The sequence below is a fragment of the Electrophorus electricus genome, chromosome 1 (genome assembly GCF_041902795.1).
Source record: "Electrophorus electricus isolate QZ-2024a chromosome 1, ASM4190279v1, whole genome shotgun sequence".
Taxonomy (NCBI): Eukaryota; Metazoa; Chordata; class Actinopteri; order Gymnotiformes; family Gymnotidae; genus Electrophorus; species Electrophorus electricus.
The window spans coordinates 9,401,221-9,424,551 of record NC_137497.1 but is presented as its reverse complement, the minus strand read 5'-3'; the positions used below and the strand labels follow the sequence as shown (position 1 = coordinate 9,424,551).

General features: G+C 38.8%; 1 protein-coding gene across 2 annotated transcripts in view; it reads left to right on the top strand.

The window, feature by feature from the left end:
- Positions 1-23,331, top strand: part of LOC113569406 (NACHT, LRR and PYD domains-containing protein 3-like) — a 429,360-nt gene that overhangs the window by 9,181 nt on the left and 396,848 nt on the right. For both annotated transcript variants that reach the window (XM_081711252.1, XM_081711249.1), the window contains exon 6: positions 1,165-1,330. In XM_081711252.1, the coding sequence (XP_081567378.1) occupies positions 1,165-1,330 (166 nt within the window). The remainder of the gene's footprint in view (positions 1-1,164; positions 1,331-23,331) is intronic.

Sequence of the window (23,331 nt, the reverse complement as noted above, 5' to 3'; positions counted from 1 at the left end):
CTAGTTAACTGTCTACTTATACTCTGTGCATTAGGTCATTCTAAGTCTTGCTCTGTTTGTCATAGTGTTTCTGACCCTTTCCTGTTTAGTCTTACTCCGTTGTGTGCTGAATACCTCTTGAATTTAGGTTACATTGTACTTATTGCTTTTTTGGATTGGACCCTAGATTTTGATTTCACTTACACTTCTTGCATCTCCCTTTCTGCAATCAAACTTGTTTAGGTTTAGCTGTGTGCTACTCTGCTTCCTGAGCTAATCCCGACACAAACACCAAGAGGACTGTTCATATGTCTTTAACACAACAGTGGCTTCCATCCTTCCACTCTCTCATAAAGCCCTAATTTCTGGAGTGCTGCAGATGTTGTCTGGCCTAAAATTTCTCCCATCTTTGCACAGGACTTTTGGAGCTCTTTTAGAGTGATGATTGAGTTCTTTCTTACCACCTTGTGTGATGATTCAGAGAAAGTCAGACGCTCATGGATAAAATGAGGTTTGGTTTTAATAAGAAAAGGATATTCCAGCACAGTAGTCAATACACAGGCAAGGGTCAGAATCGGAACAACAGGAGCCAGGGAGCATCAGAAATAAAGAGAGAACACAGTCCAGGTCGAACATTGTGTGGATTATTGGTGATTGGCTGGGTGCTCCTCTGAATCCTCATCAGAATGCTGGGAGTTGTAGCGATCCATGGAAACGGGTCACGTGACACTCTGAACAAGGCCCTTCTTGCACAGATGCCCAGTTAGGCCAGACAGCCTGGAGTGTGATATGAAAAAGTCTGAATATTGTTGTTGAAAAAAAGAATCGCATTTTTAAATTTTCAACCATTTTTTGAAACTAAAAAAGCATGTTGTCACTTCATCATTTTGGGTTATCAAGTGTAGATTGATGGGTATAAATGGCAATTACATCAATTCAAAGTCAAATCCCACAACACAATAAACTGAATAAGGTCTGAGTTCTTTCTGAATCCACTGTACATTAATAACTGCTAGAAATGTACCAGCTATGTTACAATACAAAATATGAAAGAATTACACACCATCTATATGACCTCTCCTATTTTTCACTTCATAGGTCCATTCAAAAAGAAACATTTGTTCCTACAGCTCCAGTGACTGGATAATAATGTCTAAAACCCTGCTATTGTTTCTGTAATTCCAGTGAAATCCTCAAAGAAGCAGCTTTCTCCTGCACAGTGTTCAGCTGTAGCCTACCTGCGTCTCCAGTCACAGAATGTGAGGAAGGAGTGGAACCTGAATAAATACAACACATCAGAGGAGGGTTATAGGAGACTCATCCCAGCTGTCACCAACTGCACAAAAGCTCAGTGAGTGATCCACTTTTACACAAGAACATTTTGTAAAGGTAATAATTAATATTGATGGATAAAAGGACCAAAGATGAATAAAATTTGTGATTCAACCAGCTAATGTATTAACAGCTGATGTATTGAGTGGGAGAAATATGTGGGTGAATTACACCTACTGATTTCAGCAGGATTACGAACGTTTCAGAAATGAGGGATACTGCACCACAGACATAAAAGAGAAAGAATCTGAAGTTGATTTAGTAGAAGAACAATACCTGGTGTAAATTACAAAGAAAAGTCTTCAGCTTGCTTGTCTAAACACTAATAGTGCATATACCTGTGTACCATAAATGACGTATGGTTAACCTCTACCACACTGGACAGGAAGATTCTGGGACACTCTAGAAGCTTCAGGAGTTTGTCCAATATGTAGAGCATGCATGCACACACACACCACATTAAATCTATACAAAGTGTACACACATTTTTCCAGCCAGCTACATATGGATACAAAAAAAACTGTGCAATTCTCAAAACTACATATATACACAACCTGCCCAGTAGGAATTATATATGGATACATAAAGCAGTGCATGATTTTGATCAACTACTGATAGTTGATGCTGTGTTAGACTGTGATTTACTAACAAGGACAGTATTATACATTACTTTTAACTGTACTGTTTAAATTACCAGTCATATCAGAACAGAAATTCTCAAAACTACTACCTCCACATCACGTAGCCACATGTGTACATTATAATGAATTTCTCATTGTTTTGTACAAACAGCAACTGTTTTGGCACCTTATACAAATGATGTACAAGTGTTTGTTGTTTCTTACCTTATCGATTGCTTATGTCATGAATGAATGAACACACTTATATAGAACTTTTCTCAGAAACCAAGGACACTTTACAATCAACACACAACTAGGTAGTGGTAGGTCAGTGGTTAAGGTACTTGACTTGTAACTAGTTCAAGTCCCACTACTGCAAAGTGTCCACTGTTAGGCCCCTGTGCAAGGTCATAATTGTAAGTTGCTTTGGATAAAGGTGTCAGGTAAATATTACATTCTATTAGACTTTTTTGGTAAATGTCTCTAGAACTGATTAATTGCTCACAGGTGAATCTTGATTCTTACTTATGAAAGGGATGTGTGTGTGTGTGTGTGTGTGTGTGTGTGTGTGTGTGTGTGTGTGTGTGTGTGTGTGTGTGTGTGTGTGTGTGTGTGTGACAGTACATCAATCTTGTCTTTTTTTTCTGTATCACTGTTCTCTGGTTTGTACTCTGCTGGGCTTGAATGTCTGAGGTGCATATAAGTTATAATAATTATAATCCTAAAACATAGTGAGATCTCTCCTCCACAAACGAAGCATGTGGCTTTGCCATTTATTTGAGTAAAAAAAACTTAGAAGACCATGTTTTGTTAAAAACTCCTCAATCCATATCACCCTTTCTTTTTTTAATGTGTTGATATCTTCGAGAGTTAACCAGCTAACTAACACCTCTTGCAAACAACTGTCTTGGATTTGCATGATGTGTTAATACATAAAACTAGATTTACACATAAAGCTACATTTTATTTGCAGTGAAGGTTCATACATGCATGCAGTTTGTCAGTTGTTAAAATTAGCTGTTGCCTTCAAAATAAAAGCATGCAGTTGCATTTCATTCACAGTGTACAATTATTTACATGTGATTCCTGATTTCAAATGCAGCCAGGGACAGAATGCTGGTCTGTCGTACTGTAGCACACATACTATGAATCAGTTACAATGCACTTTTTGTATGTCACTCTGGATAAAAGTGCCTGCCAAATGCCATAAATGTAAATGGCTGCTTTAACTGAACAGTATTGTATGTATTCCTACTTTGCAGATTAACCGCCTGTAATCTCACTGAGGAGTTTTGTAAATATCTTGCATCAACTCTACACACAGAAAAATCCTCCCTGAAAGAGCTGGACTTTAGTTACAGCAACCTGCAGGACTCAGGAGTGGAGCAGCTCTCTGCTGGACTGAAGATTCCACACTGTAAACTAGAGATACTCAGGTGAGATATTTGTAAATTCATTCTTAAATGAAAGAGCAGAGCTGTTAAATAATACAAACTCTTTATTCATGAACTCATTCTTGAACTGAAATGTTAAGACAGTGGAGATGTAGGGCAATTTAACAAAGGCAAGTGTTTCTCCTTAAAAAATACAAAATAAGATTTTTTTCTAGGGAAATTGGAATATAAAATGATTATATAGTAACAATGGAAAATTAAAGATATGTACAATAGTACAAACTCTAATTAAAGAGAAAGACATGGATGAATGTGTCTCATATTAAACACACGCTCTTCTTTGCAGATTAGCTGGCTGTAATGTCACTGTGAACTCTTGCAATTATCTCAAATCAGCTCTACAAACAGAAAACTCTTCCCTGAAAGAGTTGGATCTTAATAACATTCATCTGAAAGATTCAGGAGTGGAGCAGCTCTCTGTTGGACTGAAAAGTTCACACTGTAAACTGGAGATACTCAGGTGAGCTTTTTGTGAATTAATTCTTGAATGAAAATGTTAACCTGTGAAGGTACTGTAGGGCAATTTTACAAAGGCCACTATGTCCTCTACTGTAGAATATAATAATGTTTACAGATATTATTATATTATAATGAAACTGGATACATTTCTCATTACTGTGGTGATAAAGAATTTAATTTATGCTGCATGAGCAAATTTATCACAGTAGTGCAGAAATATTGTATCCTAAGAAGATGACAGATGGTGGAGTTGATCACAAGATGATGTTTATATAAGATTTTACAGATCCATCATAGATCAGTCATGCTATTACTTCACAAACTTACATGTATAACTTTCTATCATAATATCCACAGAAATAACAATATTAAATGTATCAATATTTTCCTCATCTGCTTCATCAAAATATTTCTGTATGATTCCACATCCTCAGACTGAACTGCACTCTGTACTGTATTTACTCCTTTACAGACTAGCTAAATGCAATCTCACTGCAAAGTCTTGTGAATACCTCACATCAGCACTACAAACAGAAAACTCCTCCCTGAAACAGCTGGACCTTAATAACAACAACCTGCAGGACTCAGGAGTGGAGCAGCTCTCTGCTGGAATGAAATGTTCACACTGTAAACTGGAGATTCTCAAGTGAGCTTTCTGCTGAATTAATTCATGAATGGAAATGTTAACCTGTGAAGGCACTGTAGGGCAATTTTACAAAGGCCACTATGTCCTCTGCTGTAGAATATAATAATGTTTACAAATATTATATTATAATGAAACTGGATACATTTCTCATTACTGTGGTGATAAAGAATTTAATTTATGCTGCATGAGCAAATTTATCACAGTACTGCAGAAATATTGTATCCTAAGAAGATGACAGATGGTGGAGTTGATCACAAGATGATGTTTATATAAGATTTTACAGATCCATCATAGATCAGTCATGCTGTGACTTAACAAACTTACATGTATAACTTTCTATCATAATATCCACAGAAATAACAATATTAAATGTATCAATATTTTCCTCGTCTGCTTCATCAAAATATTTCTGTATGATTCCACATCCTCAGACTGAACTGCACTCTGTACTGTATTTACTCCTTTACAGACTAGCTAGATGCAATCTCACTGCGAAGTCTTGTGAATACCTCACATCAGCACTACAAACAGAAAACTCCTCCCTGAAACAGCTGGACCTTAATAACAACAACCTGCAGGACTCAGGAGTGGAGCAGCTCTCTGCTGGACTGAAGAGTTCACACTGTAAACTGGAGATACTCAGGTGAGCTTTCTGTGAATTCATTCTTGAAAGGAAATGTTAACCTATGAAGGCACTGTAGTGCAGTTTAATAAAGGCTAGTGTGTCTTCTTTAAAAATCTCCAGACATTATTTTTAATTTAAAAAAAATGTTTGGATCATGTTGTATTTGCTCACAGGCAGTGTCTTCTGAGATTAAATCTCAGGATGTTCATAAAACTGATTACTTTGTAGAATAGAAATCTGTAAACCATTCACCACAAAGCTGTAGACTCATATCTTTGGACTCATTATTAGTCTTTGTCTTTCTTCCACTTAAGTTTAACTTTGTCATTCGGCTTTGTAAGGAATAAATCCCACTTTACCTTAACCTGTCCCTTCTAATGCCACCATCTCTTAAAGGACAGATCTGTTATACACAAAAGAATTCTCCTTGTAGGACATTCTAATAGGCTTTCAGAACAAAAGGTAGACATACTACCCAGATCCAAGAATACATAAACCTGTATGACTGTTCCCCTTCTTAGATTTTACTTCTACTGGGAGACTGGATAAAATCCTGTGATTGGTCCCAGCCCAGATCATATGCTTGTGCAGAAACTAGTGCTGTGTTCATTACTGAATCCTTGGAACATTCATTAGTTGTACTGACAGCTTGATCTGTTTTGCCTTTTAAGTTTATGTGAAGAGTGCTGGGATGTTTTTGATTGCACCTTTTACAAGTCAGTTACCTGTCACAGTCCTCGCTTAAAGGCCCAATACATAAGGAACCAAAACAGATAACTTTCTGTTTTAAAAAGGATATCTTTTCCCTCTGCATTTTTCTGTCCAACTGTACACAAGCTCCAGCACATGATCTTGGGAACAACACATGCAGATGACCTTTGCTCCTGGACAAGCTTTGTTGAACTTTTGTTTTTCTGTTTTTTGTGGTGATACGGAATGTCACCTTTCAGTTTAGCTTTGAGTTATGAATTTCCTTTATTCACAGCCCTGCTTCAGTGTTCAAAATGTCAGCAAAGATAGGGTCAGACAATATTTTAACTTGGTATTCAATAAAAGCAACAATAGCTCAGGATTAGGTTGTTTAGATTTCCTTGGATTTTGTAGGGATTCTAATTTTTGAAATGACACCTTTTCTGTAAGTTTAACCGAGTGTTTCTTGTCCGGCTCAGTGTTCATATTAAACCTATTATTTTCAGATAGAGCATCTCGGCATCAATAACGACATCCATTTCAAACAGCACCTCACTTACACTTTACGTAGAATTAGTCATGTAAGTCCACATTAATTTAAAACTTAACAACCAATGAGTGCTGGATTCGATTGAACCCTTTTTTAAAGTATGAACCCAATTTTACCTTAAAGGGCCATTGTCTGAGTTTTAGGGTAGCACTACCATACTCCCATACCCAGTGAGCTAAACACATTTCCTCCTGCCATGATGCTTTTAAAGTAGATTTTTGCTTTTGCAGTCAGAAGACAAGATACTGTCCACACATTCAGTCTCATAGATCCTCCAATATCCCCCACCAAGATGAAGCTGTTCTTTCTCCAGTTTCCAGAAAATCCTTAAAACCATGTCAGCTTCATTTCCCTTTGACAAAGTGAAAGAAAACTGTGAGTGAAGCAGATCCCAATGTCCACAGTCCAAACAGCAGCTTTTTTAGTCAGTATTTTTGATTTAATGTTGTGCTGAGTTTCCTATGAAGATAAGTAAAAACAAGTAAGTCACTACAATGAGGTAGATTGGCTATGGCTGTATTTGGACTCGTAGTTACAAGCAGGAGTAAAAGAATCACATGCCTTTTGGAAACGTTGGATATGTTGATCCATTTATTTTGTCCAGGCATACTCCATAAACAGTGAACAAACTTACCACTAAAATGAATCTGTTGCTGTGACCAATACGTTTAAAATACTTTTGACTTCCTAAGGCAACCGCACCTACTTCCTGCTGATTCGGAGTCAGCTTTAACTTCCCAAGCACAACCAAGTAGTCAAACAAAAAATATTAAAATGTAAATAAACGGTAAATTTGCTCCTCCACATATGTGAGTCTGTACATTAAAGAGTGATTTGGTAGACTCAGCTAAGACCACAAAAGGATTCTTCATATATGCATTAAAACAAGAAGGAAAGGTCCATATAGTATTTTCTTTCTCTAGGGAGCAAAAAACAGGAAAAATATTACTACACATACACAAATGTCATTATAGTTTAGAGTTACACTAACTGAGAATGTAAGTTACTGGACTCTAGATTAGGAGACTCAACATCAGATCAGAGGATTTACCTTTATTCCACCTTACAGTACAGGCCCAGACATTTCCCACCATTACCAGAGTGAAGACAAAGGCCTGTGGCATTGCTATACGGTGATGTCATTTTTAAGGTAACAGTGGCAAACAGGACAGGTCACTGGAGCTGTACATCATTAAACAAGAGTAAATGTAGTTAAACCAGTGGGACTTAAATGGCACTTTAATGGCACTTACTGTGATAGTATGATGTCTTTTAGAAGGTAATACCAGCTAGTGGTTATTGTGGCTGACAATCATAAAAAACAGTAAATGCAGTTCAACCAGTGGGATTTAATACAACTGTTGTCCCCCACTGAAAGAATGTGTTGCTCACTGGACCCTCACTGATAGAATGTGTTCCTCACTAGACCACCAGTGATAGAATGTGCTCCTCACTGGACCCTCACTGATAGAATGTGTTCCTCACTGGACCCTCACTGAGAATGTGTTCCTCACTGGACCTCTTGCTGTGCTCCTTGTCTTTCTGCTTCCTCCATACAGGAGAACAAACACTGACCACAGAGAGTACGTAAAACCAAAAGATGTCTTGATGGCTCAGAAGGTCAAACAATAGTGAAGGTGTTTTGCAGGGAAATTATATTTTAAAAAAAACAAATAGTGAAAGAGTCAAATTCTGTTCTGTTAAAAAAAAGGAAAAATGTGTAAAAATATTTTATTTAATGCATTGTTCATAGTAACACTCTAATACAATGGTCATGCTAGTTTTAATATGTTACACATTAATATGTGTCCAGGCTACATCCCACACATTATAGTAACAGGGCCGTCTTTAGGGTTCACAAATTATGAAGAACATCATCAGTATTATCTTATGGTGTTTGATAAATGGTAAAGGAGTGTTGGAAGCAGCCATCTTCAGCTGCTGGCTATTTCAGCTGCAGATGATTAGAGAGAGATGCCAACCTTTATACATCTCTGTTATGTGCCAGTGTAGGGGGAGAGACCACAACAGACACTTTATATTGAGCACAAACCACTATTACAAAAAAGTGATAGAGATCTATAAACATGCCATCTGTCTCTATGGGGAGTATAAGCCACAATAAAAACCAAACCCAACACTTGCTCCACCCTAAACTTGTCTTCATTAAACATAAACCAGAAGAGAGAAAAGAAAACACAGTAGTAGATGTAACAAGTTCAAATCCATTCAGTGAATGTACAGTAATCTTCTACACCCAAGATATTTTGTGTTGATACACACAGCCACACAATAGCCTACACTACCTAACACTGGCACAATGACCTGGGGGAGTTGTTCTAGGACAGAGCCAACTCTGGAAACGGAAGGTACAAATCTGTGTTGTATTAGCATGCCTGAGTTCAGTCTGTTTATTAAATCTTATCAGGCTGCAGTTATGGAGCGTTTGTAGTTTCACTGTAACTGTAGTGTGGTAGCAGCAGGGTGTGTTTGGGTGTGTGTAGGGCACCAGAATGGTCAGAAACAGTATAACACCATTATATGTAGTGAAGATAATATTCTTAATATTTTTTCTCAACTAAAACTAGGAGCACACGAAACAGCAGAAAACAGTTTGGTCTAGAAATACAGTAATAACCTTGTGACTGTTGCCCTTGTGTTTTTACGAAGTCTATGTTGACATATCAAAAATGCCAAAAGGTACAAAAAAACACTCCATAAATTCTTAAAATTGTACCATTTGAAAAAAAAATATGAAGGTAGTAATAACATGAATATCCAAGAAGCACTTGTATCCAGCAGTAACAGGAATATGAGTGACAAGGTTCTCAATTTGAGTGACAGTAATTTTATCCAATCACATATGTGGCAGGACAGGCCGTACCAGCAGAATATTTAATGACGTCATTACAGTGGCCAATAGCATCAGAGGAGCTGTTTTAACTTACTGAGGTGAAGAGAACTGTAGTGGATCATGAAAATAACCAGCTAACGGTCTCAACAATTTGACCAAACCGTCAATAAACAAGTTTGGACGTCTTGCCGTTGCAACAATCAAGTTACAGTCTTTAGGAGAAATGCGGTTGCTTCACGTAGTTGAGAGCAGGAGGGAGGAGGGTGAGGGTGTGACGGGAGATTTGACGGGGATGTGATTTATAACATCTGGTGTTTATGAAGTACAGCTGTGTATTAATCAGTCAGGTCCCCTACATCAGTTTAAACACATTTAAACCTTGTAGCTAGGTTACAGGTGGTTATTAGGTTACAGTTGGTCACTAGGTTACAACCACGGTCAAGCTATCCGCACTTTAGCGATTCACGGTCAAGTCATCCGCGCTTTAAATTATGCGCCTATATGCGCGATTTTACGGTATTTCGCTGCTCACCGCAATCTAACGCTTCCTAAGCAAAGAAACAGACTTGCGTATTTTTAAGAGCTTTGATGGACATGCACGTTTACTACATTTAAAAGTACAAAATACAGTTTACTTGATTGAACTAGTTTAATTGCATAATTAGATTAACACAATTGGTAATATATTTACACAGCTTAATAAGCATTGTGGAAAATGCTTTTTCTACATAATGTTTCTCAGAAGGTTATTATAGATCTTGACTGCCAGCTGAAACAGGGGTTATCACTAGTGAAATGTGGCAAATGTGCAGGGCAGGGGAACTCCAGGGCTGAAATATTCCACTGCCAATTGAATGATGGCCCTTGGCCATCACCAGATCATTAATAAATCTATATTGAAGTTTTACATATTTTTCTGAATTTTAACAAAATGCAAAAACAGTTCCACTACCACATGTGAGTAGAAGCCCTTGACTATTAGCAAAGTAAGTTTGGACACATTTCACTGTACAATATCTTCATAAATCCATATTAAATCAAACTACCTTTAGGCGAAATAATGCACTAATTTTGTATTGACTGAATTTGCAGAGTATCAGCAGAGTAAGTTTGGACAGATTTCACTGTACCATTTTTCATAAACCCTTATTAAAATCATAATACCTTTAGGTGAATTCATGTACTCATTTCATTTAAGCTGATTTTGGATATCTATTTGTCAGAAATGTCCCATAAAGTCAAGACAGTTCCATGACCACATAAGAGTATATTTATATTTACATTTACAGCATTTGGCAGATGCTCTTATCCAGAGCGACTTAAAGTGCTTTTTCATTTCCTCATAGAACAGATCCTAGCCAGTAAAGTACGTTAGAGTCCAAGATACCAATGAACTAGAATGCTGTTGAAATACAGGGATCAGTGCTAATGCCTAGAAGTTCAAAATACATATAAGCTCTATAACAGACAATCAGTGCAATAAACAATAAGTACTAGAGTTAGTCAACACAGGAGCAGTCAACATCAGTGTAATAAACAACACCATACAATAAGTACTAGAGTTTCAGTTAGTCAACATAGGAGCAGGATCAGTGGTCATTTAAATACTCCACAAACAGATGGGTCTTCAGTCTGTGTTTGAACACTGCAAGGGACTCTGCTGTCAGGACAGCACACGGAAGTTTAATATCCCATATTAAAGTCATACTACCATTAGGGGAATTCATGTACTCATTTACAATATGCTGATTTTGGATATCTATTTCTCAGAAATGTCCCATAATGCCAAAACAATTCCACTATACTATATACTATAGAGTATGTTGTGATATCTGTTGTATCTACTGTAGAGTATATTGTGATATCTGTTGTATCTACTGTAGGGTATATTGTGATATCTGTTGTATCTACTGTAGGGTATATTGTGATATCTATTGTATCTACTGTAGAGTATATTGTATTGTCTGTTGTATCTACAGTAGGGTATATTGTGATATCTGTTGTATCTACTGTATGGTATATTGTAATGTCTGTTGTATCTACTTGCAGTCTAGCTATCTGTAATCTTGAGGAAAACACTTGTGAAACTCTGGCATCAGCTTTGCAACTTCCAAACTCCCTCCTGAGGGAACTGGACCTTAGTAACAACATCCTGAACAATTCAGGAGTGGAGCAGCTCTCTGCTGGACTGAACAGTTCACACTGTAAACTGGAGATACTCAGGTGAGATTTGTTATATTCAATAAATATTCTTGTATCTAAAAAACAAGATGAGCTTTCTAGTGAAATTCACTGGGAATAATCATTTGGCCACATCTTTGTGCTAGAATTCAATTTCTCCACTAACAGAGCATGAATCAGCTTCTTCCTAAAAAAAGACTCCAAGATTACAGGACTGTTGTTTACACTTGTTTTAATAGCATAAACAAAACCCCCACACATATATAAGTATGCATCGCTTAGGATTCTTAGACTTTATCTCTGCATTGTCACTGGTCCTGTCTCTATATTAAAAATGTTACTAAACAGCTTTCTCTGATTCACAGGTCCAGATATGTGACAGTGTTTTTACTCCTGTTATCACAGCCAGATGTAGATTTCTGCCAAGATTTTACTGGCATCATCTCATACAGTCTGACATGTAACAGTCTAATAAGACCACTGAAATCACAGTGTTAGTCCAGTTTTGGGTTCTTCTGATGTAGGTTAATAGTGCACTAGAGTTCTGAAGGGCAGGAATAAAAATAAGAGCTAAAATAAACACAGACAGCAGCAATCTGGAGAAGCATGAACAAAGCCATCTGCCATGGAGGACGCCATCTTGGAGATGATAGTGGAGGAACCTCCACTACAGTTAACAGCCTCTCTAGCTGCCCCATGCAGGCTGGTCTGGAAATGCATCTCACTCTTTGTCTCTCTACCTGTTTCCCTCCTTTCTGCAGACTGTCTGACTGTTTGGTCACAGAGGAAGGCTGTTCTTCTCTGGCTTCAGCTCTGAGGTCAAATCCATCCCACCTGAAAGAACTAGATCTGACGTACAACCACCTAGGAGAGTCAGGAGTGAAGCTGCTCTCTGCTAGACTGGAGGATCCCCACTGCAGACTGAACACACTCAGGTATGTAGAAATCCCCTTAAACACACTGTTTGGTGTGAGCACACACTCCAAATTTGAGAAGCACAAATCCAAGTGAAAAATCATGAATTTTGGTGTCAAATAATCACCCATAACAGCAGACACAGATATGAGGTTCAGTCACTTTAATAATTTGCATGTATGTGAGAGGAACAGCCAGTCCAATCTCCTCTGACCCACTTCTACAAAACAGGCCAATTTATACTTCAGTATTACTCGAATAAATACAGTGTCATACATGACACACGTGTTCTTATTCCTCAAATACATATAGTGTCATACATGACACACTTGTTCTTATTCCTCAAATACATACAGTGTCATACATGAGACACACACGATCTTATTCCTCAAATACATAGTGTTATACATGACACACACGATCTTATTCCTCAAATACATAGTGTTATACATGACACGCATGATCTTATTTCTCAAATATAGTGTCATACATGACACACACGATCTTATTCCTCAAATACATACAGTGTCATACTGTCGTACAGTGTGCTGTTATTGTGAGTTTGTTATAATGAATTTGTGGTACACTGTGCTGTTATTGTGAGCGTGTTATAGTGAATTCTAGTGCAGTGTTTGCTGTTATTGTGAGCGTGTTTATAGTGAATTGTAGTAGTGATGTAAGCCATCGCAATACGTGTAAAGGTATATTCAGAATTTAAAATTTCAAAAATATCGGAATACATATAAATGTATAACATAATGAAAACTGATGCACACTTCAGTCCATATAAATCACTGCAGTTCAAACTGTGTGATGGGTTCTGAAAAAAGCGAATCCAGAATTGACAAATGTTTGTTAACAACTGTAGAAATCTGTATGATGAATCTTGACAGTGAGTGTTCAGGTTAGTGTTAATACTGCCCTCTAGCGGTGATATACAGTAATACTACCCTCTTGTGGTGATGTACAGTAACACTGCCCTCTAGTGGTGATGTGCAGTAACACTGCCCTCTAGTGGGGATGTACAGTAATACTGCCCTCTAGTGGGGATGTACAGTAATACTGCCCTCTAGTGGGGATGTATCGTAATACTGCCCTCTAGTGGGGATGTACAGTAATACTGCCCTCTAGTGGGGATGTATCGTAATACTGCCCTCTAGTGGTGATGTGCAGTAACTGCTGTACTGCAGTATATCATAACTTCCAGCCCCAAAAACACCTTCATCCCTTTAATTGATAAATTTGAAATGAAATTCCAGTCTGTGATCTAAATAATTTTTAACTTTCAATCTATGATTTAAATATTTTACACACACACACACACACACACACACACACACACTCACACACACACACACACACACACACACACACACACAAAGTGAGAGAGATATAGAGCACTAATAGCTTAGAGTATTAAAACGTTTCCTTGTCTGTTTTTGACACACACAGGTAACACACTATATTGCCAAAAGTATTCGCTCACCATCCAAATCATTGAATGCAGGTGTTCCAATCTCTTCCATTGCCACAGGTGTATAAAGCCAAGCACCCAGGCATCCAGACTGCTTCTAATAACATTTGTGAAAGAATTGGTCACTCTAAGGAGCTCAGTGCATGCCAGCGTGGTACCCTGATAGGATGCCACCTGTGCAACAAGTCCAGACCTTTCAGTGTGAGAGAGAGAGTCAGAGAACCCTATGTCTGTGTGTGGGTATGACTATGTGTTTGAGAGAGAGAGAAAATAGATTTTTCAGAAAATATAAATGACTCTCTCTCTCATTCTCTTTCTCTCTTTCTCATTTTCTCATTCTCTTTCTCTCTCTCACTCTCTTTCTCTCTGTCTTTCTTTCTCTCTCTCTCACACACACAGATAATCTTTCTGTCTCTCTCTCACAAACAGATAATAGTTCTGTCTCTCTCTCTTTCTCTCTCTCTCACACAGATAATAGTTCTGTCTCTCTCTGTCTCACACACAGATAATAGTTCTGTCTCTCTCTCACACACTGATAATATTTCTGTCTCTCTCTCTCGCTCTCTCTCTGTGTCTCACACAAACAGATAATAGTTCTTTCTGTCTGTATCTCTCTCTCTCTCTCTCTCTCTCTCACACACACACAGATAATCTTTCTGTCTCTCTCTCACACACAGATATAGTTGTCTCTCTCTCTCTCTCTCTCTTTCTCTCTCTCTCTCTCTCTCTCTCTTTCACATACACACACAGATAATAGTTTTGTCTCTCTCTCACACACAGACTATACTGGCCAGTTTATAAACACCTTTATGCATTAATCTAATTATTTATATTTTTTTATTCTTATTATTTATTTTCCTTTCTTTTCACATCTTTCAATTATTATTTCTTACCAAATTCAGTTGTTTTCAAGTTCTTTATAATAACAGAATTCTTAATTTCCTTATTTAAGGTTAAGTAATTTTATTGTAATATAATGTTATATATTGCCAGTTCTGTTACTGCATTTGGTCATGCCATTAAAGCTCACTGAACGAGAGAGAGAGAGAGAGAGAGAGAGAGAGAGAGAGACAGAACTATTATGTGTGTGAGACAGAAAGAGAGAGACAGAACTATTATCTGTGCGAGAGGGAGAGAAGGAGCGACAGAACTATTATCTTTCTGTGTGTGAGAGAGAGAGAGACAGAGAGAGAGAGAGACAGAAATATTATCTGTGTGTGAGACAGAGAGAGAGAGAGAGAACTATTATCTGTGTGTGAGACAGAGAGAGAGAGACAGAACTATTATCTGTGTCAGAGAGAGAGAGAAATAGAGAGAGAGACAGAACTATTATCTGAGAGAGAAATAGAGACAGAACTGTTATCTGTGTGAGAGAGAGACAGAACTATTATCTGTGTGAGAGAGAGAGACAGAAGTATTATCTGTGTGAGAAAGAGAGAGAGAGAGAGAACTATTATCTGTTTGTAAGACAGAGAGAACTATTATCTGTGAGAGAGAGAGAACTATTATCTGTGTGAGACAGAGAGAGATAGAGACAGAACTATTATCTGTGTGTGAGACCGAGAGATAGAGAGAGAGAGAGAACTATTATCTGTGTGTGAGACAGTGAGAGAGAGCGACAGAACTATTGTGTGAGAGAGAGAGAGACAGAACTATTATCTGTCTGAGAGAGAGACAGAACTATTATCTGTCTGAGAGAAATAGAGAGAGAGAACTATTATCTGTTTTTAAGACAGAGAGACAGAACTATTACCTGTGTGTGAGAGAGAGCGAGAACTATTATCTGTGTGTGGGAGAGAGAGAGAGAGAGAGAGAGAGAGAGAGGCAGAACTATTATGTGTGTGAGAGAGAGAGAAAGAGAGACAGAACTATTATCTGTGTGTGAGAGTGAGAGAGAGAGAAACAGAACTATTATCTGTTTGTGAGATGGAGAGAGAGAGAGACAGAACTATTATCTGTGTGTGAGAGAGAGAAAGAGAGAGAGAGAAAGAGAGAGAGACAGAACTATTATCTGTGTTTGAGAGAGAGAGAGAGATAGAGATAGAAATATTATCTGTGTGTGAGACCAAGAGAGAGAGAGAGAGAGAGAGACAGAACTATTATCTGTGTGAGACATGTAGAGAGACAGAACTATTATCTGTGTGTGGGAGAGAGAGAGAGAGAGAGAGAGAGAGAGAGAGAGAGAGAGAGAGAGACAGAACTATTATGTGTGAGAGAGAGAGAGAAAGAGAGACAGAACTATTATCTGTGTGTGTGAGAGAGAGAGAGAAACAGAACTATTATCTGTTTGTGAGATGGAGAGAGAGAGACATAACTATTATCTGTGTGTGAGAGAGAGAATGAGAGATAGAGACAGAACTATTATGTGTGAGAGAGAGCGACAGAACTATTATCTGTCAGAGAGAGAGAGAGACAGAACTATTATCTTTGTGAGAGAGAAATAGAGACAGAACTATTATCTGTGTGAGAAAGAGGGAGAGAGAACTATTATCTGTTTGTAAGACAGAGAGAGAGAACTATTATCTGTGAGAGAGAGAGAGAACTATTATCTGTGTGAGACAGCGAGAGATAGAGACAGAACAATTATCTGTGAGAGAGAGAGAGAGAGAGAGAGAGAGAGAGAACTATTATCTGTGTGAGACAGCGAGAGATAGAGACAGAACTATTATCTGTGTGTGAGACCGAGAGAGAGAGAGAGAGAGAGAGAGAGAGAACTATTATCTGTGTGTGAGAGACACAGAACTATTACCTGTGTGTGAGAAAGAGAGAGAGAGAGAGAGACAGAACTATTATCTGTGTGTGAGACAGAGAGAGAAAGCGACAGAACTATTATCTGTGTGTGAGAGAGAAAGAGAGAAACAGAACTATTATCTGTTTGTGAGATGGAGAGAGAGAGAGACAGAACTATTATCTGTGTGAGAGAGAGAGAAAGAGAGAGAGAGAGAGAACTATTACCTGTGTGTGAGACAGTGAGAGAGAGCGACAGAACTATTATGTGTGAGAGAGAGAGCGACAGAACTATTATCTGTCAGAGAGAGAGAGAGAGAGACAGAACTATTATCTGTCTGAGAGAGAGACAGAACTATAATCTGTGTGAGAGAGAAAGAGAGACAGAACTATTATCTGTGTGAGAGAAATAGAGAGAGAGAACTATTATCTGTTTGTAAGACAGAGAGACAGAACTATTACCTGTGTGTGTGTGAGAGAGAGAGAACTATTATCTGTGTGTGAGACAGAGAGAGAGAGAGAGACAGAACTATTATCTGTGTGTGAGAGAGAGAGAGAGAGAAACAGAACTATTATCTGTTTGTGAGATGGAGAGAGAGAGAGACAGAACTATTATCTGTGTGTGAGAGAGAGAGAAAGAGAGAGAGAGACAGAACTATTATCTGTGTGTGAGAGAGAGAGAGAGAGAGATAGAGATAGAAATATTATCTGTGTGTGAGACCGAGAGAGAGAGAGAGAGACAGAACTATTATCTGTGTGAGACATGTAGAGAGACAGAACTATTATCTGTGTGTGGGAGAGAGAGAGAGAGAGAGAGAGAGAGAGAGAGAGAGGCAGAACTATTATGTGTGTGTGAGAGAGAGAAAGAGAGAGAACTATTATCTGTGTGTGAGATGGAGAGAGAGAGACATAACTATTATCTGTGTGAGAGAGAGAGAATGAGAGATAGAGACAGAACTGTTATGTGTGAGAGAGAGCGACAGAACTATTATCTGTCTGAGAGAGAGACAGAACTATTATCTGTGTGTGAGAGAGAGAGAGAGAAACAGAACTATTATCTGTTTGTGAGATGGAGAGAGAGAGAGACAGAACTATTATCTGTGTGTGAGAGAGAGAGAAAGAGAGAGAGAGACAGAACTATTACCTGTGTGTGAGAGAGGGAGAGAGAGAGAGAGAGACAGAACTATTATCTGTGTGTGAGACAGTGAGAGAGAGCGACAGAACTATTATCTGTCAGAGAGAGAGAGAGGCAGAACTATTATCTGTGTGAGAGAGAAAGAGAGACAGAAGTATTATCTGTGTGAGAAAGAGAGAGAGAGAGAACTATTATCTGTTTGTAAGACAGAGAGAACTATTATCTGTGAGAGAGAGAGAACTATTATCTGTGTGAGACAGAGAGAGATAGAGACAGAACTATAATCTGTGTGTGAGACTGAGAGAGAGAGAGAGAGAACTATTATCTGTGTGTGAGAGAGAGAGAGACACAGAACTATTACCTGTGTGTGAGAGAGAGAGAGACAGAACTATTATCTGTGTGAGACAGAGAGAGAGAGAGAGACACAGAACTATTACCTGTGTGTGAGAGAGAGAGAGACAGAACTATTATCTGTGTGAGACATGTAGAGAGACAGAACTATTATCTGTGTGTGGGAGAGAGAGAGAGAGAGAGAGAGAGAGAGAGAGAGAGAGGCAGAACTATTATGTGTGTGAGAGAGAGAGAAAGAGAGAGAACTATTATCTGTGTGTGAGAGAGAGAGAGAGAAACAGAACTATTATCTGTTTGTGAGATGGAGAGAGAGAGACATAACTATTATCTGTGTGAGAGAGAGAGAATGAGAGATAGAGACAGAACTATTATGTGTGAGAGAGAGCGACAGAACTATTATCTGTCTGAGAGAGAGACAGAACTATTATCTGTGTGTGAGAGAGAGAGAGAGAAACAGAACTATTATCTGTTTGTGAGATGGAGAGAGAGAGAGACAGAACTATTATCTGTGTGTGAGAGAGAGAGAAAGAGAGAGAGAGACAGAACTATTACCTGTGTGTGAGAGAGGGAGAGAGAGAGAGAGAGAGACAGAACTATTATCTGTGTGTGAGACAGTGAGAGAGAGCGACAGAACTATTATCTGTCAGAGAGAGAGAGAGGCAGAACTATTATCTGTGTGAGAGAGAAAGAGAGACAGAAGTATTATCTGTGTGAGAAAGAGAGAGAGAGAGAACTATTATCTGTTTGTAAGACAGAGAGAACTATTATCTGTAAGAGAGAGAGAACTATTATCTGTGTGAGACAGAGAGAGATAGAGACAGAACTATAATCTGTGTGTGAGACCGAGAGAGAGAGAGAGAGAACTATTACCTGTGTGTGAGAGAGAGAGAGACAGAACTATTATCTGTGTGAGACAGAGAGAGAGAGAGAGAGAGACAGAACTATTATCTGTCTGTGAGACAGTGAGAGAGAGCGACAGAACTATTATGTGAGAGAGAGAGAGACAGAACTATTATCTGTCTGAGAGAGAGACAGAACTATTATCTGTGTGAGAGAGAAAGAGAGACAGAACTATTATCTGTCTGTGAGACAGTGAGAGAGAGCGACAGAACTATTATGTGTGAGAGAGAGAGAGAGAGACAGAACTATTATCTGTCTGAGAGAGAGACAGAACTATTATCTGTGTGAGAGAGAAAGAGAGACAGAACTATTATCTGTTTGAGAGAAATAGAGAGAGAGAACTATTATCTGTTTTTAAGACAGAGAGACAGAACTATTACCTGTGTGTGAGAGGGAGAGAGAACTATTATCTGTGTGTGGGAGAGAGAGAGAGAGAGAGAGAGAGAGAGAGGCAGAACTATTATGTGTGTGAGAGAGAGAAAGAGAGACAGAACTATTATCTGTGTGTGAGAGTGAGAGAGAGAGAAACAGAACTATTATCTGTTTGTGAGATGGAGAGAGAGAGAGACAGAACTATTATCTGTGTGTGAGAGAGAGAGAAAGAGAGAGAGAGAAAGAGAGAGAGAGACAGAACTATTATCTGTGTTTGAGAGAGAGAGAGAGAGATAGAGATAGAAATATTATCTGTGTGTGAGACCAAGAGAGAGAGAGAGAGAGAGAGAGAGAGACAGAACTATTATCTGTGTGAGACATGTAGAGAGACAGAACTATTATCTGTGTGTGGGAGAGAGAGAGAGAGAGAGAGAGAGAGAGAGAGAGAGAGAGAGAGAGAGAGAGAGACAGAACTATTATGTGTGTGAGAGAGAGAGAAAGAGAGACAGAACTATTATCTGTGTGTGTGAGAGAGAGAGAGAAACAGAACTATTATCTGTTTGTGAGATGGAGAGAGAGAGACATAACTATTATCTGTGTGAGAGAGAGAAAATGAGAGATAGAGACAGAACTATTATGTGTGAGAGAGAGCGACAGAACTATTATCTGTCAGAGAGAGAGAGACAGAACTATTATCTGTGTGAGAGAGAAATAGAGACAGAACTATTATCTGTGTGAGAAAGAGGGAGAGAGAACTATTATCTGTTTGTAAGACAGAGAGAGAGAACTATTATCTGTGAGAGAGAGAGAGAACTATTATCTGTGTGAGACAGCGAGAGATAGAGACAGAACAATTATCTGTGAGAGAGAGAGAGAGAGAGAGAGAGAGAACTATTATCTGTGTGAGACAGCGAGAGATAGGGACAGAACTATTATCTGTGTGTGAGACCGAGAGAGAGACAGAACTATTATCTGTGTGAGACAGAGAGAGAGAGAGAGACACAGAACTATTACCTGTGTGTGAGAGAGAGAGAGACAGAACTATTATCTGTGTGAGACATGTAGAGAGACAGAACTATTATCTGTGTGTGGGAGAGAGAGAGAGAGAGAGAGAGAGAGAGAGAGAGAGAGAGAGGCAGAACTATTATGTGTGTGAGAGAGAGAGAAAGAGAGAGAACTATTATCTGTGTGTGAGAGAGAGAGAGAGAAACAGAACTATTATCTGTTTGTGAGATGGAGAGAGAGAGACATAACTATTATCTGTGTGAGAGAGAGAGAATGAGAGATAGAGACAGAACTATTATGTGTGAGAGAGAGCGACAGAACTATTATCTGTCTGAGAGAGAGACAGAACTATTATCTGTGTGTGAGAGAGAGAGAGAGAAACAGAACTATTATCTGTTTGTGAGATGGAGAGAGAGAGAGACAGAACTATTATCTGTGTGTGAGAGAGAGAGAAAGAGAGAGAGAGACAGAACTATTACCTGTGTGTGAGAGAGGGAGAGAGAGAGAGAGAGAGACAGAACTATTATCTGTGTGTGAGACAGTGAGAGAGAGCGACAGAACTATTATCTGTCAGAGAGAGAGAGAGGCAGAACTATTATCTGTGTGAGAGAGAAAGAGAGACAGAAGTATTATCTGTGTGAGAAAGAGAGAGAGAGAGAACTATTATCTGTTTGTAAGACAGAGAGAACTATTATCTGTAAGAGAGAGAGAACTATTATCTGTGTGAGACAGAGAGAGATAGAGACAGAACTATAATCTGTGTGTGAAACCGAGAGAGAGAGAGAGAAAACTATTACCTGTGTGTGAGAGAGAGAGAGACAGAACTATTATCTGTGTGAGACAGAGAGAGAGAGAGAGAGAGACAGAACTATTATCTGTCTGTGAGACAGTGAGAGAGAGCGACAGAACTATTATGTGAGAGAGAGAGACAGAACTATTATCTGTCTGAGAGAGAGACAGAACTATTATCTGTGTGAGAGAGAAAGAGAGACAGAACTATTATCTGTCTGTGAGACAGTGAGAGAGAGCGACAGAACTATTATGTGTGAGAGAGAGAGAGAGAGACAGAACTATTATCTGTCTGAGAGAGAGACAGAACTATTATCTGTGTGAGAGAGAAAGAGAGACAGAACTATTATCTGTTTGAGAGAAATAGAGAGAGAGAACTATTATCTGTTTTTAAGACAGAGAGACAGAACTATTACCTGTGTGTGAGAGGGAGAGAGAACTATTATCTGTGTGTGGGAGAGAGAGAGAGAGAGAGAGAGAGAGAGGCAGAACTATTATGTGTGTGAGAGAGAGAAAGAGAGACAGAACTATTATCTGTGTGTGAGAGTGAGAGAGAGAGAAACAGAACTATTATCTGTTTGTGAGATGGAGAGAGAGAGAGACAGAACTATTATCTGTGTGTGAGAGAGAGAGAAAGAGAGAGAGAGAAAGAGAGAGAGAGACAGAACTATTATCTGTGTTTGAGAGAGAGAGAGAGAGATAGAGATAGAAATATTATCTGTGTGTGAGACCAAGAGAGAGAGAGAGAGAGAGAGAGAGAGACAGAACTATTATCTGTGTGAGACATGTAGAGAGACAGAACTATTATCTGTGTGTGGGAGAGAGAGAGAGAGAGAGAGAGAGAGAGAGAGAGAGAGAGAGAGAGAGAGACAGAACTATTATGTGTGTGAGAGAGAGAGAAAGAGAGACAGAACTATTATCTGTGTGTGTGAGAGAGAGAGAGAAACAGAACTATTATCTGTTTGTGAGATGGAGAGAGAGAGACATAACTATTATCTGTGTGAGAGAGAGAAAATGAGAGATAGAGACAGAACTATTATGTGTGAGAGAGAGCGACAGAACTATTATCTGTCAGAGAGAGAGAGACAGAACTATTATCTGTGTGAGAGAGAAATAGAGACAGAACTATTATCTGTGTGAGAAAGAGGGAGAGAGAACTATTATCTGTTTGTAAGACAGAGAGAGAGAACTATTATCTGTGAGAGAGAGAGAGAACTATTATCTGTGTGAGACAGCGAGAGATAGAGACAGAACAATTATCTGTGAGAGAGAGAGAGAGAGAGAGAGAGAACTATTATCTGTGTGAGACAGCGAGAGATAGGGACAGAACTATTATCTGTGTGTGAGACCGAGAGACAGAGAGAGAGAGAGAGAGAACTATTATCTGTGTGTGAGAGAGAGACACAGAACTATTACCTGTGTGTGAGAAAGAGAGAGAGAGAGAGAGACAGAACTATTATTTGTGTGTGAGACAGAGAGAGAAAGCGACAGAACTATTATCTGTGTGTGAGAGAGAAAGAGAGAAACAGAACTATTATCTGTTTGTGAGATGGAGAGAGAGAGAGACAGAACTATTATCTGTGTGAGAGAGAGAGAAAGAGAGAGAGAGACAGAACTATTACCTGTGTGTGAGACAGTGAGAGAGAGCGACAGAACTATTATGTGTGAGAGAGAGAGCGACAGAACTATTATCTGTCAGAGAGAGAGAGAGAGACAGAACTATTATCTGTCTGAGAGAGAGACAGAACTATAATCTGTGTGAGAGAGAAAGAGAGACAGAACTATTATCTGTGTGAGAGAAATAGAGAGAGAGAACTATTATCTGTTTGTAAGACAGAGAGACAGAACTATTACCTGTGTGTGAGAGAGAGAGAGAGAACTATTATCTGTGTGTGAGACAGAGAGAGAGAGAGAGACAGAACTATTATCTGTGTGTGAGAGAGAGAGAGAAACAGAACTATTATCTGTGTGTGAGAGAGAGAGAAAGAGAGAGAGAGACAGAACTATTATCTGTGTGTGAGAGAGAGAGAGAGAGATAGAGATAGAAATATTATCTGTGTGTGAGACCGAGAGAGAGAGAGAGAGACAGAACTATTATCTGTGTGAGACATGTAGAGAGACAGAACTATTATCTGTGTGTGGGAGAGAGAGAGAGAGAGAGAGAGAGAGAGAGAGAGAGAGAGAGAGAGAGGCAGAACTATTATGTGTGTGAGAGAGAGAGAAAGAGAGAGAACTATTATCTGTGTGTGAGATGGAGAGAGAGAGACATAACT